General features: G+C 39.1%; 1 protein-coding gene across 1 annotated transcript in view; it reads right to left on the reverse strand.

The window, feature by feature from the left end:
- The window catches only part of LOC109969842 (regulating synaptic membrane exocytosis protein 1-like), a 113,719-nt gene that overhangs the window by 5,928 nt on the left and 90,317 nt on the right, over window positions 1-17,474 (reverse strand). Inside the window, exons 18-27 of the mRNA XM_020617025.1 lie at window positions 16,372-16,476; window positions 15,747-15,806; window positions 12,241-12,330; window positions 9,932-10,015; window positions 7,420-7,485; window positions 5,506-5,615; window positions 4,064-4,182; window positions 3,459-3,619; window positions 3,058-3,286; window positions 41-200 (exon numbers count right to left, since the gene is read on the reverse strand). Coding sequence (XP_020472681.1) covers window positions 41-200; window positions 3,058-3,286; window positions 3,459-3,619; window positions 4,064-4,182; window positions 5,506-5,615; window positions 7,420-7,485; window positions 9,932-10,015; window positions 12,241-12,330; window positions 15,747-15,806; window positions 16,372-16,476 — 1,184 coding nt within the window. The remainder of the gene's footprint in view (window positions 1-40; window positions 201-3,057; window positions 3,287-3,458; window positions 3,620-4,063; window positions 4,183-5,505; window positions 5,616-7,419; window positions 7,486-9,931; window positions 10,016-12,240; window positions 12,331-15,746; window positions 15,807-16,371; window positions 16,477-17,474) is intronic.

Below are 17,474 nucleotides of genomic sequence, written 5' to 3' on the forward strand. Positions count from 1 at the left end.
AAGACAGAGACAGGCAGCAAGGTGGCGTCGGCACACTGACTAGTGCAGGGCCTGGTGGGGACATCTTTGTTGGCACACCAGGGTTTTAGGGAGTCAGCAGGGACACCACCATGCCCAGGCCGGAGGGCCTGTGGAGACTGCATCTCTGGAACAGGCTGAGGTGGCTGCAGCTGGCGTGGTGCTGGCTGAGGCTCTGGAGGCTGCAGCCAGCGTGGGGAAACCAATGTGAGTGATGAAGAATGTAAAAAGACCAAAACTAAGGTGAAACAAAAACAGGAAGTAACGTCAAAATAAAAGCCGGACAGGAAGCAGCACCAAAGACTGGGTACAGGAATGGTGGCCCCAGCTGACGGTCTCCTCTGGGTCCTCCTTTTCCGCGTTGTCCAGAGATAAGTCCGTTAAGCCGATACACATAGAAGCAGTCCGAGTTTGAGGGCAAGGCAGAATGGAATAGTCCAAGGAAACAGTCCGGGTAAGAAACACAAAATACCAAACCCATAGATAATGCTGGAGAGTCAGAGCTGGGGTCTAGAACAATCTGGCAGCGTCCTTCCACAAGGACGCTGCCAGATTGTTGCTGCCTAACAGGTGCAAACAATACAAAGCAGGTGAAACTAACGTGCGTGATGAAGAACGTAAAAAGACCGAAACTAAGGTGAAACAAAAACAGGAAATAAGGTCAAAATAAAAGTGCGACAGGAAGCAGCGGAACCGAATCATGACACATCCAACCATACGGGAAGGGTTCAGCACTTTTTAAAAGCCTGCTACTTTTTATCATAAACACATGACTTAGATTTTAAATTTGGTACAGTTTTGTTGCTGAAATTAAAATAGTCGCAATTACCTCCCAACAATAAGACTACTAAGAAAATGATTTTTGACATAGCCAGGCTTCTTCTAGAACTGAACCAGCCATTAAACATAATGGTTACAGGAGAGGGTGGAGTAAGGAAATGTGCCAGAGACAGAGTTCAGGAAGGGCTGGGGGTGCAAGGAACCTTTGCCTACTACAGTATGTTGTTTTTTCTGTAGTTTCTTGTCAGTGTGAGTTTGGTTTATTTTGCTAGTATTCTTGTCTCTTAAATTTAATAAAACCTAGTCTTGAACATTTCTCTACAGGCCACAAGAAGAAGAAACAGAATTCCTATTGAATAGCTGTTGCATAATGTATAAACTATATAAATGTTCTTACTTATACAGTTTATAGTATCATATCAAGCTAAGATTATTATGCAGCTACAATGCACCTATGGACCATCTTTTTCTGTCTTACAGTGTCTGACTGCCTGCCTCTCAAACAGTCTGTCTAACTATTGCTTTACCTTTCTGTCTGTCCGCCACCTTACCCGCCGCCTCTGCAATAACACACACAATAACAACAAAGCCCATAAAAAACAACAACATCAGAAATAAACAGCAATACTTGATACACCGGTAAACCTATAAGAATGGGTAAGTGCTTGAGACCTAGTGGCTATTGTCTATCTACATTTAAGTCTTTATGTACACATATACATGTATGTGTGATCTGACCCATTTTAATAAGTGGCCATACTTCATAAAAACTAATTATTAGCATGTAGACAAAGGAGGAAAGGTGTACTGATGTAAATTCATAAGATGTTTTCTGTGTGTTTGTAAAATCAGCATTTATTTATTTGTATTTTATATTGGCACAATAAATGTAATTTCTAGATAACAAATGTCACCAATTGATTGTCATCATCATTACCCATGCTGGTATATGCTAGAATTTCTTAATAAACAACTTAACTGCAGTAAAAAAAAAAAAAATCTTGTTTTAGCTGACTGACTCATTTTGCTGCAGTGATGTAAAAGTGTACGTCAGGGTGTGTCAGTACAGTGTGACATCACAGCTGTGTGTGGTTATAGGTGCAAAGGAGCACATGTTTGAACACTAAACCATGCCCATTAATCATGCCAGGTGTAGTCAGAGGTGAAGCACACTGGAACCCTACAATCTGAGATGTTAGTGAAGCACTGTTTTTCAGCATGATGATATGAAGTCAGACGCTGGCGTCCCCAGTGTTAGTGTCTTCAAAAAAGACACTGCAGCAAACAGACACTATTAGCCCCGAGACTGTCTCATTTTTCTACAAACAAAAATGTTTGCCACTAGAATTATATGAAAGATGCTATAATCACATAATATTTCAATTATATATAAGCATTTTAACAAACAATTTATAAGACCACCTTTTTAGCAAAAACTGCTTCAGTTTTGCTGAAAATTATATATAGTTTCCAGTATATTAGCTTTTTTATGTTCATATTCTAACAAAACCAAAACTTCTGGTAGGTTTATCACACTACATTCAACAAACTACATTCCATTAGATGCTGCCAATACTGTTGGCAATGGTATCATTTGTTTACAGTATTTACACTAGAAAGTCACTTTCGGCTTTTCCCGTTTAGGGGTCGCCACAGTGAATCGTCACACTGACGACTCACATGTTGACATTTAGCATGTTGTACGCCGGATGCCCTTGACACAACCCTGACTTGAACCCGGGCCGCAGCAGTGGGAGTGTTGCGGCTTAACCACTAGCCAGGGACGGCGTTTACAGTAATTACACTAACGTTCTAAAATTATTATATGGTGAAAAAATACAGTATACACAACAATTTTCACTACGGCTGGGCCAGGTTGTCTAGCGTAGGCAGGATAACAAGGTATGCTATCTTGTTTATCTCCACATGTTTCAGTTTTCTACATTACTGTGTAATGACATCATCTTGTTCTGGATGTGATTGTTTATAAATAGGTTTTAGGCTTATTTTGTATAGGAGGTCTGACTTGTGATGCAAGCAACATGTGACAATCACTGATTTCAAGATGTATGCCTGAAATGCACATCAATTATATTTTAACAGCTGAGAGTAAAGACTGATAACAAAGATTTAGGGATGTATGTAAGTCAACTTTTGGATGATGTTTCTCTGTCTATTTGTCTACTTGCTTAGTTCTGCTTGTTCTTGTTAATTTCTAAGTGTGCATTTGTGTAATGATTTCTCATACTTAGTCAGTCAGTCTGCTCTCTGACCTGTCAAACTGAGTTGCGAGGTACTCCGGCTGCGTCTGGATGGCAGGATGGCAACCACCCGTTGGCTGAGGCTGGAGCGCCGCTTCTTGATCCCACTCCCCAGACTCCCAAGCGCCGTGTCTGACTGGCTGCCATCAGCATGCTCCATGCCGTAGATCTCACCACTCACACTGGTGCTCTTCATCATGTGACGGCCCGTTGCACGCATGGCCCGGCTGGTCATCATAATTTATACAGTTTAATCACATGATGTCATACCAAACTAAGTTTGATTCGTATGCTTTAATAATTCCTTTACTGAAAAATAAATGTGCAATAACACAACAAAAAGCTATGTTAGTGTCTGAGTGACTGTGTGTGTGTGTGTGTGTGTGTGTGTGTGTGTGCCCGAAGCGACCCCGGGGTCTCTCTGACTGAATAGACATGTAGCTGGTGCTACTGATGCGAGAGGCACTGCTGGTTCGAGAGATGGCTGACACGTCACTGACATCACTGTCTGAGGACTTATGGGAAACATTTTCACTGCTCTTTCTCTGATCCTTGTAGAGCTGCAGGAAACACGCATCATACAAGTCAATATTTTTGTTGTAGAAATCTGATCCAAAATTTGTCTTAATGTGGAGAGGTGCAGTCGAAGCCCCCTGTGAACAGCACTGGCAGCAGTGCAGACATATTAGCTTCTAAAACATTTTGGGCGGGATTGACCTCTCTAACCAATCCGAGATTTTCAATTATTTCTGCTTGATCAATAAGTCTTTGTTGCCTTCTAACTGAAGAGCAGGGCAGAGCGTGGAGGAACATAGCAGATCATAGTGGAGCAGGGAGAAGGAATGCTGGGTGGAACAGGATAGATTGATTTGTTGTTTCATGCTAATGCTACCTTACCCAGTACTACATTCAGGTAAACAAGTTTGGAGGCTGCAACCCTTATTGTCCATTTCCTGGTGAGTCAGGCTAAATAACACCAAAAGCCATCAAACACTGTGGCCCACCTCCCGTTTGTTCTTGAGTGCTCTGTCCAGGTCCTGTTGGCTGGACGTGGTGGCAGCTGACACCCGGTTGGAATGAACCCTCATCTGGAGCTGACGAACACGCTCCTCTGCTACAAGGGCTACACAAACAACAAACACAATAGAATGTAACTTACTTTATATCAGCCAAGTTTTTTATATTTAAAATCATTATTATTTAGCATTTCATCAGCCTGGAAAACATGTATCCATCAGTTTTGTTATCTAGAACATCAGAAAACTACAATGAAGATCAACACTGCACATGGGATGTCTTTATGGATAAAATCTAAATCTGCTGCAAGGTTTGCGCTCTTAAATCAAAATGTGATGTCAGGTATGTGTTGCCTAAAAACTGTATGTCACATACATAGAAAACTAATTCTACAGACATACAGTAAATACACTATCGATAAGGACCTATTGAGACAAGGTGCTCCACATGAACTCATTAACCACTTAGGTGTGATCACCAAACATGCATGAGTGGCAAACCATCAGCACTGACTAAGACCTATTAAGCAAGGTGTAAATCTCATATATACATACAAATACCCATATACCAGTGCAAAAAACAAAAAAGCAATAATGCCAGCCACCACAAGCAGGACAGTGGGCTGTTACAAAAAACATGACAAGGATAATTCCTCTTTACAACCAGTGTTCTCATGTAAAAGATCCATTTAAATTAGGATCTAAGCAGTTTTTGATCAACATTACCACCTCTGAGTGGTTTTGTATTCTGCTGTATGGTACAAAATGACAATGTTCAGACTGAATTATCGGCCTAGCAACAAGTGACTTCAAATATTTTCTGTGTATGACACTTTTGTGCTCCAAGATACATATTTTAACAGGCTTGCTTGTTTTCCCAACATATTGGAGCCCACATGGGCATGAGAGAAGGTAAATCACTGATGTGCAGCTAATGCTATAGGATTTACCTGCAGTGTGACTTCTGGATTTATTTGTTTTCCTAAAATTCTAACATGCAATTCAAGTCATTTGGAGATAGAAGCCCTAGAGGATACTACACATACAATATAATCCCTTACATTCCTTATGCTGTAGTAAGCAAGAAATTTAAGGGGATTCACTAGTCTAAAAACATGCATCTGTAACAAGATTTTATTCCCACTACATCAGTTTTGTTATCTGGGAAAACATCAGCGCTGTACCTGTTATGCCTTTATGGATGCCAGATATATCCTCCTCTAGCCTCTAATCATCAAAACTATGGTAAATGCCTAACCCTTAGCCTAACACCTAACCTCAACTTAATTCTAACTTGAACCCTAAAACCAAGTCAAAGAGGTGTTTCAGAAAGTGAGGACTGGCCAAAATGTCCTCACTTTCAAAAAAATTTTTGGTCCTAACTATGTAGCAAGTACAAGAACACCCATTGTCGTTAAGATATACTGTACCTTGTCCTACGGTACTGCTCTTAGGGGGAAGCTGTGGGAGTTGCCTCATTCTGCGAGCTGATGAGGACGTCACTGAGGAGGGAAGAGACGCATCACCTTGGAGGTGGCCCCTAACACAAAATAACATTAAAGTGAAAAAAAAACAGAAACAGATGCAGCAAGTAGGAGTAGGAAAAGTAGAAAGAGTTGATAAGAAAAAGAAAAGATGAACAATGAGCAAAAAAGAAGAAAAGTGGGAATAAGAAGAGGAAAAAAATGACAGTCAGATTATCTGTGGTCTGAGATGTACACTACAGCACATTTTTTCACAATTATTAGGTTAATTCTATTCACACTGTTTAATTTTTACAGTATAAAAGGTTGAAATTCATCTGAAGTAATACAAAAAGTGTGCAGGCAAACAGCTATTAACCAGCAGATTGTGTTGTCATTTCATATTTCTTTTCTTCATGAATAACATAAAAGAGGATGTTGCATATTAAGTGAAAGGAAACATTTCAGTCATGTAAATTGAAGAACAGCAGCAATATTTTGGTGACAAATCAGTGGCAACAACATATTCACAAATCAGAGCAAATCGAAGCTTCTTCAGAGTTAGAGAGTGAGGAATCCTGTTACCAAAAGAACAGCTAATCAAAGATTTAGACAGTAAAACAATACATGGAGGAAGTGAAAAACCTTAAGCACCAGCACCACCATTTCTGCAAACATTCATTCATTTGAAGCCATTCTCACAAAAGACCTAAAAACAGAGGTCATTCATCAAAACCTCTTTTTCTATTTCACTGTGTAATTTATGCATTTTGGCACATTGCTCCAATCAGGTCAACTGAATGTTCACAACGGTCACATATCCACTCAGCAAGGACACCATGATCTTTGAAACCACACAGGTCAATACAACACATCTAATGTACATTAAATACGCAAACACAGAACAGTAGCAGCATCAGAAGCTATGTTGTGACAAAGACAAACCAAGGACGCACACACATACACAAACTGTACTGTTCATAGGAGTGAAAGAGTTGCCCTGTCCTGTCCGTCTCCAGCACAGTACAAACAGTGAAACAGGATCTGACTCTGCATCTGTGGCTCAGTGCAGGGTTGCTCTCTAAGTTAACCCTTATCGAAGGCTTTAAGTGGAACTTTTTTTTCCCTCTGGAGATCCTTAATACGGAGGTAAGTTTGATACTAGTACACACACAAATGTGCGCAGTCACACAAGTGCCATACAAACCCAAAGCTGAGCAACACTGTGTGTAAGCAGCAGCATGCAGGAACAAGAACGAGAAAGACAAGAAAGATTTGTTGAGGAAAAGGGGAGGGGAAAAAAGCTACAGAATACATATAAATAAAAGATATTCCACACAGTGTTAAATGAAACATTAGCAAAAGCTCTTTCTTGTAGGTACATATTATTCTTAATTGGTTGAGCAATATTAACCATACATTAAAATACATTGATAGTAAATACTGCATGAAGAGAGCAGAAATGGCTTGAGCTTGTTTAAGAATGTCAGTGAAGGAGCAATATCTTAACACCATGTCTCCTAAAAATCATAGTAGCATATCTGGCAAATTTAGCTGTATAATAGAAATTGTAAGAGACAAGGCTAACACATCATATGGATATCATATTTATGCTTACATGGAGTCACCTTAAAAAAACTTCTAAAATTTAAAGTGTCATCAAAGTCTAGCTAAGTTATCTGGGTACACAGTAAATGTCTCAGAAGAGTCAACATAAAACTATTCATAAAATCAAACCAGGTTTATTGTGGGTCTATGCAAAAGGCCATAACAGGAAAATATTCACAATCCCTGCTTTAATCTAAAGCTAACTTTAAAAAGATGGTTTCTTTTGTGGTTGTGTAAGTTCTTCCTGTAAGTGACCTACAATATATGCCTTACCTGCCAATGTCAGAAAGCTTCCTGGCAAGAGTCTGACACTCAGGTGTTTCCAGGGTCCGAGGCTGCCTGGAGAATGGTGGATGGGCAAGGGAACAATACGTAAAAAAAAAAAAACAGAAAAAAGATGGATGATGGATGGATGGATGGATAAAAGGGTGGAAGACAGCATGATGGAGAATAAATCATTTAGATTTAGAAGACTCTGACTCTGGGCTGTTATTGACCTTATACATTTATGATCTGGAAAACAGAAATAAAAGGCATGCTGAGATGGATGGTATGAAGAAGATGATATAAGTAAGTGCTGTCACACTACCATGCTTCATCTGTAACTGTGCATGTGTGGATGTGGACAAATGTGTGTGTGTGTGTACTTCTTCTTTGTACTGAGTTGAATTAAAGTCTCTTGAATAGAAAGTAGCATCTATATTCTCCATTCATGGACATGAAGGTGATAAAGATGATACATACACCCCCCCAACACACACACATGCACGCACACCCACACACACAGTCACACTTCTGATATGAATTATAGACAAGATGATTACTAAGTCATTGCTGAGCGAGACTTGTCAAAGACTGAGAGGAGAAGGTGAGCACACAGAAGCTGCAGATGCAAAATCCCAGAACAAAAAGTACACTTGGAAAGACTGCGGGAAGCAAACTCAGCAAGGCAAGCTGTCACACCATAACCATCACAAAGTACCATAAGTTCAAAAGAGCACAAAGCGGGCACTACAAACCGTGAAAGAGGGAGGAAGAAAAGCAACAGGACGAAACTACGATGACAACAACAACAACCAAACTGTGTTGCTACGACTCTAAGCATCTAACTAAAAACCAGAAAAACCCCACCCACAAACTAAAAGCCATACAAGCAACCCTTTACACAATGTGAGTGATAAATTATGAAACAAAGTACAACTTGTCAACACCTGGAGGAACTTCAAGCCTTTTATTCTGACAAGTTGTACATTGCAATACACTCACTCTCACTGTGTCCAGCCCATTTATGGCCATACACTTTACAATAGGGACCTAAACTGCAAAAATTGACAAAAATAGCTTATGATTCTATCTTGTGTTTGTTAAAATAAAATGAAACCCTGCATGTTTAAAGCAACATTAAATTTTTGGAAAATAAACATCTTCACTTTCCTGCTGTGAGTTAAGGCAGGGACACACTTGACGATTGGCTAAAACTTTATAAGACTGGAGAGGCAGAAAGTTCCGGCAGTAAATCCCATGAGATCACATCAATTCTCACATGTACTTGTACCAAAACAAATATAGACACAACCATCTTGCATTGTTATTTTTATGGATGTATTATGAGAACTGTACATAGGATTACAAGATTACATAGGATTACAGAGGGAACTGAAATGTATCAGTCCCGATGTGATATGTATCCTGCCACACAGTTCACTCAGTTTTCCCGCCACTTAGGTGTTCAGTGAACTTTCATACTACAGTCCTTTTTACTCACCATCCTCAAACCTTTATCTTTTATTTACCATACAAATTCTTGGGTGACATGTATGTGACATCACTGGTTGCTGATGTCAGATGCAAATATTAAACATGTTTTAAAAGATCTTTATGAGAACAGTTGACAGCAACTGGATCTTAATAATGAAGATTAGAATCGTAACATGTCACACACACTGCATGATTTCATCTGCTGACTGCCAACAATGAGCAACCCAGATTGGGATTCAGTTCAACTGGGTCCAATCAGTCATCACGTCCAAATCCTATTCATAATCAATGCAACAGTCATCAAGTGTGTGCCCACCTTTAGATGAGAAGATTGGTGCCACTCGTATTTGTGCATTAAATATGATACTACAGATGGAAGGCATTAGCAGAGCTGAGCATAAAAACTTCAAATAGAGAAAAACAGCTAACCTGGCTATGTTTCACATAACAAAATTTGCCTACCAGCCGCTCTAAAGCTCATTAATTAACACATTATCATCTTGCTTGCTGTTCCGAACCTTTGGAATGAGTAAGCATGTTCCTCAATATATTGAATTATTTCTTTAAAGGCATTTGAAAATCTGAAAATGAGTCCCTTTTCTAAAGTTTTAACTTTGGTGAAATTAAAATAAATTATAAGTTTTGCGTCATACAAGATAGTCTACTACACTTTTATCAGAATAAACAGAGTTGGAAAAGTTTAGGTTGCAACTCAAAACTTGATATTCACAGAAATATTAGAAATGTGCAAAGAGATTGGTGTTAGCTGCAAATAAAAGGTAGAGCTTGACGTCTGCCTGAGCCCAGTAAGACCCAACTCAACCAAAAGGATTTCAGACTGGTTTAAGAGAATCTTCCTTACATTACTGAAAAAAAGCAATACATTGCTGTGTTGAAAAAGCATTTCTACAGTCCCATATTATTCAACAAAAAACTTCAGGGATTGGGGTCATGCAATAATGGCATCAGAATTCAAGGCATAAGTCAAGCTCTAGGAGGAAGCAGTTGGAGGTCCACACAAGGGTACCTGTCTTCTTCAGGGGAAGCATGTTGAATAAGAATCCTGGGACTTGCCGGACGCCTCCGGGGCAGGGAATTTGGCAAAGATTTTCTATGTGTACACATACAAAATATATCACCCATATGACCAAATAAGCAAGTTATTACAAAATCAGAAAGTCATTCTGTTCTATTATTAGATAGATGATACAAAACTGCCAAAGTCTCTTTGTTGCCTGCCATGGCTGCAAGTATTTTTTGGCCACTCGGTGGCATTGGAACAAGCTGTAAACACAACTCTAACATATTATCACCTTATTAAGTTGAGGTGGCGAATGTGTTAGCAATTAGCTATTTCCACGTCCAGCAGATACAAAGCAACATTAGTATTAATATGGCCTCATGTTTCAGGCCACCCAACAAATGTGGGACTAATATTCAGAATCCTTTTAGCTTTTTAGCTCATCCACTCCTGAGGGAAATATTTGGCTATCTGGGGATCTTTTGTAGTTGCAGTTCTTTAAATACAAAAACCCATTTTGTGTTTTCTTGTTGGGCTGGAAACATTCAACGATGCCCTGTCCATCACATAGTTGTAGATAGTTGTAGAACAAAACACCAACAATAAACCTACATGTGACTCCCGGGATGAAGATACCAACTGAATGGAATGAGGACTGTGGAAATTGACCACATCCTTTATAACATAGTCATACTACAGAAGTATTACTTCATGGCCAGTATGGACAGGATGAATAATTACAGTGACCAACAACTCTTTCAACACATACACTGTATGATATGTAAGCATTTTATTAGGATAGATCAAGGTATTTTAATTCTATTGTGGATAATGGTTGATCAAGCAGTGGATGAAACTAGACTGCTGATATCTCATATCTCAGTCTCAATAAACAGAATTCTGTTACAATAAAAATGGTTATGCTGGTATTACTAAGAAGTGAAGCTGACAAATGAGCGTTTGAAAAGTCAGTTGTGCTGAGAATTGGTCTATGTGAAGCTAAGCAGGATAATACATTCTGGGTGATGAAGTGATTCATCTTTAGTTACAGTACTCCATGGCATTTGGTAAAGCAATTAGGTGCACCAGTTCTGTAGTGAGGGTGCCATTTATGTTCACATGTGCTCATACAGTTAAAGGATCAACGAAGGTGTCTAGAAGGAATGTGTTGGTATCACATTTTCATGGGATAAACCTGCTGTTGCCAAAGGTACCACAGTAGGTGTTAATCATCCTAATCATCAGTCCATCATGATATACTACGCTTATTGCTTAAATATGCAAAAATTACAGTACTTTACACCATGATCACCTTGGATTTATTCAAACTCAAGCTATTTAGTAAAGTTTATATTGCAGCACTGTTGAACTCTGCAACATCAAATACAGAAAAAATGCCACAACAAAAAAAGGTTGTTTGTTTGAAGAGAATTGACTGGAAAATACTTTAAATATTCTGTCTCTTTCAGATGCTTTGCATTCATTTATGTCTTTATATCTGATTCTTATTAATACATAATAGCTGTGAAAGCACTAAAATTCATTAATTAAATTTTAGTGTGCAGGATTTTTGGGTTCTTTCACAGTCAGTGTTATGAGTTCATCTATCTGTCTATAGGATTTTCTGGAGTGCCGGAACCTTGAACTTAACGTTGTTACCTGCTGGGTGTTATACTTAAAGAATATGATGGTCTAGCAAAGGACTGTAGCAGAGTTATATTGTGCATATACAAGCCATGGACTAGAGCTAAACAGACGAGGAGTCCGGTCCACTAGTTTTACTGGGTCTTTGTTTGACTGCTAAAAGGTGCTCCCTTCAGGTTTACAAAAATAAGACAACTAATAAAACATCAGAACTTTACTGTCAGTGGTAGCCTCTGAAAAACGTGACAATCACACCAATGATGTTATTGGACACTGCTAGCAGTATTGCTGAGATGTTTCACTAAATTATATAACAGTATAATGATGCATCTCTGGTGTCCTATACCTAATTACATGTAATTTAGTTTCTAAAATTAAGCAATTGTACAAAGAAAAATATTAACAATTGTACTTGCTAATAGATTATCTAGTCATGACAGCTTTGAACAATCATTGCACCTTCATATACAACTTGATTATTGTGGCAAAGCACAGGAGCTGCTGGGTGGATCAGCAGGTTTAAAGAGTGTTGTGTACAGCAGGGGTGTAGGGTGAGGAGAGAGTGAAGCATGATCATCAGAACCATTCAGAAGGGAAAGCGAACTACAAAGAGAAGGAAGGGTTGAGATCAAGTAACTACAGGAGGGGGTGGTGGATACAGAGGCTGGTACCTTTCAGTCTCTGGTGAATGAGCATGACTGTCTGGAGTCAGACAGTGGGCGCTAGCACTCCTAACCCTGTCCAGAGAAGGCTGAAGATCACTAGAGGCACCACAGCACAACATGCCATCCAATGGAGGAAGAGGAGGAAGAAAGGAAAAGGAGACAGGAGGGGAGGACAGAAAAAACAAAGAGAAAAACAATGGACAAACAGAAAAAAATATTTTAAAAGAAAGTGTGGTTATATTCTCAAAATCAAAATACTAGTCTGAGAACTAAACCATAACTGACTGGCTGTGTAATGATGGGACTGTCTAAATTGTCATGGTTGTCATGGAGATGGGATGTGATAGGAAACGTGTTTTTTGATTGCCATGACAAAGGATGGAAGGTTCTGCACTCTTCTCCTAACCTTTAACCATTAATCATAATGTGTGTGCACGTGTGTCTTACCTAACTGTCACAATGTCTGTGAACATCAGAAAGCTGTGTGTGATGTTGGGATCCCATGACAGAGCTTATGTTCTGACATGCAGGCAGTGTGGAAATAGTCACAGGATGAAATTTTCTAAAACAGCATGCATTTGCAAATGAAACAAAATACAGGAAAGGAAGCTGAGATCAAAACTCATCTATAAAGCCCCTGCTGTGGAAAATACTCACATAAAAGGAAGGTCAGAAGTGCATGAAGATTGAATGCTTGTGTCACTCCATCTGTACTATAAATATGCACAGCTTTGCATATAAATCTAAATCTAATATTAATAAGCTCCAAATACAGTATAACAAAATCCTGAACTGCCTCTCCATTGGTGGAGGAAAAAATTCATACTGGCACCAAAAATGTCTACAGGCCTCGGTATGCTTCAAACAAAGTGTTTGTCTGATTGTCTAACAGTGTCTGAAAGACAACTTGTGTTATATAATCTGATGACCACACTCGCTTTGTACCACAACTGGTCAAGTATGCAAGGGTGTGAAAGTAGGCAGGGTTTACCATTTGAAATCTCTCAAGTGTTTTTTGCACTAATACCTTTCTGGGGAATAACTGTTCAATCTGTTTGCATTTGTATGTTCATTTTACTTCAGAAGCTAAAGATTTAACTGTTGAGGAAGCTGACTCATATTGAAGGGTTTTACATTATCCAGGAGAGTGCTGTGCTGTTCTGATATTATCTTTTAAAGAAACTAATTTGAAATAGAAACACAGTGAGGAAGACATCTCCAGATACAGTATAAACACTGTTCATATGAACCATACTGATCCCTTATTTGAAGCCTTACCTGTTTGTGTGTTTGAGGATACCAGTGAACAAAAGTGGCATCTTAGGTGGCAGTATATTACTGTGCCTAGTAGACCCCCCTGATGTTAGTGTGCATGCAGCAGACAAAAGCAGGACAAATAAGTGTGTGGGAGTGTTTGGGCAACAGACATAAGGAAAAAGAAGTGCCACTTAACCAGTGATTGTGCATGTTACTTAGCAAATCTGAATGTTACATTTATTCAAAGAGATCAAATTGGCTTTGCCCATCAGGTGATTTAGTCGCTTGTTACTTTTAAACAGTTTCAGGACATTCAGTATTTTTTCTCAAAGGTTATATTGTTGTCCAATATGTTTCTAAACAGTGAATTCTTTGCAAAAATCACTGGATAGGTATTTGCAATGTACTGACAATTTGTTGAATTTTAGCACAGTATGACAGGCACACAAGTATCAAAAGCCAGCTCTCATCACTACACTAATAAACACTTTCCTCCCTCAAACACATCCATGAGTATTTAAAGCATTAACAGCCTGTATTATGGGGGCATTCTGCCTTTATTTTGACAAAAGGTTTCAGAGAGGCAGATAGGAAACATGGGGAGGTATAGAGGGGGAGACATGCAACATAGGCCAGACTCACACCATGGATGAAGTAGCATATGCAGATGCTACATTCTACAATCTGTGCAGATTCTCAGTCATCCAGGTCATAGTAAGCTGAAAAAAACTTAGAAAAAAATCAACTGGACTAGATTTCTAGGTCAAAGACAAGAGAACTGATGAAGCCTCTTGGATGAGAGGTGAAACGTCTTCGACCTAGAAATCTAGTCCAATTGATTTTTTCTAAGTTTTTTTCAGCATATGCTATAATCACTATCAGGGCATGCCACCAGTGGGTGAGAGATATGATTCTATAAGTATAAGAGAGGTTTTATCTGCCTCTAGTAAGACACACAGATGCATTCTCAGGAGTAAAACTTACCTCTTTGGCTGTGTGCCAAAACAATTCCATAGACTAATGTAGACATGACTACAGTAAATGTGATGCACAAAAGTTTAATGTGTTGATATTTCAAATTGTATCAGGATATGGGAAAAGAGTGCAAAGACAATACCTTATTTTAATCAAGGGGCAAAGACAGAATTGGCAGATAATCACTGGTCGATCACTAGTAGAGGGCCAAAAATAATGTTTATAGATCTTTTCATAGCTGAACAGACATTTTGCAGTCCTTCTAGCCCTTATATGCCACACTGTTGACCTGGTCGCAGCCAGTTGAGACTCAGCACAGTCCTGTGCTGTCCTCTTGTGGATCAGAGGCAGTAGTACAGCTGAACAAACAGTATTCCCTAAAATCCACTCTTTGGCTTCTTGTACTCAAGCTGATCTGCTTGCCATTATGGTTCAGTCTATTTTGTAACATTTATATTATTTAGAAAGTAGAAAGTAAACACTTCTGTTTGATTATTTACCAACTGTTACTTTCCAAACAATCCATTTAGCTTAAATGTTTTACTGAAGCTACTTGACCTTTTGGTGGACTTCTCTGAAGGACAAGCCTTACTATCAACAAACCCCATGAAAAGGCTAAACCAGCAATAAACTTATTATACAAATAAGTATTGTGTGGTTATTCAAAGCCTGATTAATCATATGCCTCTGTTCATAAAGCTGTTCACCAAAAACAATCAAAAACATATCAGTGAGTGGCTGAATTGCACTGGGTTAAATCTTTTATTACTATGAACACGTACACTATATTTTATTTGGACTCATCCCACATATGCCAACCTTTTGCCTGAAATACTTAGTAGCGCACCAAATGTGTGATGAAAACCTAAGTAAGATATGCTAAAATTTCAAAGTCAAGCACTTTAAAGGATTTTTCTACCCTTTTTAAAAATACAACCACATATTCCTGAGCAGGTTTCAAAAGTTTTTGTTTGCAAACTGGTGAGGCTGAGAGTCAAGGACTGGGTAGAAGAGACAAAAAGTATCGGAGATGGCCAATGCTACATTGTTAGTGTTTTCATGAGATTTATTAACAATAACAAAAATTTCAACTATTGTCAGCCAAGTCCAAAATTTCACCTCTACTTTGTGTGTTTTATTTTTTAAAACAAATAAAAGTGTTCTAATTTCAGTAGAATATTTTTCTACTATTACTCCCGCTCTTTTCGTAAACAGTATTTTTTGTGATGGATTTTAACTTTGTTTTAAAGAAAGTTGTATGTAATGATTGGCTAGTTTACCTGGTGTGGAGGCATTCAGCACTTTTGCCTCGCATTGAGTGGTGGATCATGATGATCTCACTGTGGTTACCATGGGGATGGATGACACATGAGGAAATAAACAACAGTCAAAAAACCAGAAGAGCAGAAGGAGAAGAGCGTGAATAGGAAAGAGAAGCTGTTGTTGATTGCTATACACACATGACACACACACATTAAATGCCACAGAATTTTGCAACCAATACCTGTTTGTCTAAACACTGCTCGAAAATCACTTTATACAATATGACAGTCAACGAATAGCTACTGCACAAAACCTGGCTTGAGGTCCAAAGAAAACTATGTCATGAAAAAGAGAAATATGGTGAAGTACCAGGCAGAAAAACAAAATCAGACGTTTCTGGCCTTTTTGATAAAGTTTTAGCAATACTCATGTCAGGCATTCGCAGTTACAGGTGAAAACAGAATCTGTGTGTAGCAGACACAAATGTACTGTGCAAACAATAATTCAAACAAGCGATAATTCTAACACACAAAGAAAGCATACAGTCAGAGAATGTTGTTTTTGACAAACACTGGAAACAGCTCTACTGACATTTATTTTAACTGGATGTATCACAAGCAGTGCTCACACACAGACACACACCTGTCATCGAGGTACTCTTCCCGCTGCTGGTGACCTCTGGCAGCATCATAGTAGCGGGTCGGGGAACGAGAACGACGCGTGTGAGGTAGCTCATCATCTAGGCTCCTGAAAGAAAGAAAGAAAAAAAGAAACACAGAAGACTTCTGTCAGATGAGACAGTTTTGCAGCAGGCTCTTGGCAGGACTCATTTGGCTCAGTCAGTAAAAGCAGAGCTGGCATGACTGTATGTTCCATTAGTAGACTCAGTAGTGGACTCAGTTTGCTGCTTTCCAACAAACTTTTTTATTCCTACTCTGTCCCTCTACCATGTTGCTTTTACCTTTTACACCTGGCTGATACCATGCTGCTCACCTCTAAAGCTGGATTTATGCTTCTCTGAAAATACACGTAAATGTCTATGCAGACCTATGGAGACAGGGGTGTTAAGGGTAACTGTAGGCTGTAGAGGCTTGCAGAGGAGCTATTGCACACACCTCCCAAATGTCAACAATGCACTGTGCAGATGTTAAGCAAGCTGCTTGGCTGATCCGACTTGAAGTCAAGATGCATGCTCAAAATGGAAAGTAAGATGGAGCAGCTAGAGGAGCAGCTAGCACTGTTAGCAGCAGATGAGGTTAGAAAGTATAAACATTGGTTTTCAAAGCTAAATTCCTCTGCAAGTCATTTAATATTGCTGCTCGTCTTGTTCTCCCACTCTCCATTTATGTTTAGAAATCCAAGTTTGCTCCACCAATGACTAATTGTAGTGATTTGCTTACAGTGTTGCAGGCATGACATTGATTTCTTTTTCTGGATTTATTTGATGTACATGTATGTAAATGTCTCTGAAATTGTCTAGTCTACATTTGCTTATACTGTATGCAGCATCTTCTTCTTCTTCTTTTGGCTGTTCCCGTTAGGGGTCGCCACAGCGAATCATCTATTTCCATCTAACTCTATCCTCGGCATCCTCTACTCTCACCCCAATTAACTTCATGTCCCCTTTTAGCACATCCATATATCTCCTCTTTGGCCTTCCTCTGGACCTCTTGTCTGGCAGCTCCATCTCCAACATCCTTCTACCAATATAACCACTATCCCTCCTCTGCACATGTCCAAACCAT

Source organism: Monopterus albus, unplaced genomic scaffold (assembly GCF_001952655.1).
Source record: "Monopterus albus unplaced genomic scaffold, M_albus_1.0 scaffold183.1, whole genome shotgun sequence".
In the NCBI taxonomy this organism is placed as follows: domain Eukaryota; kingdom Metazoa; phylum Chordata; class Actinopteri; order Synbranchiformes; family Synbranchidae; genus Monopterus; species Monopterus albus.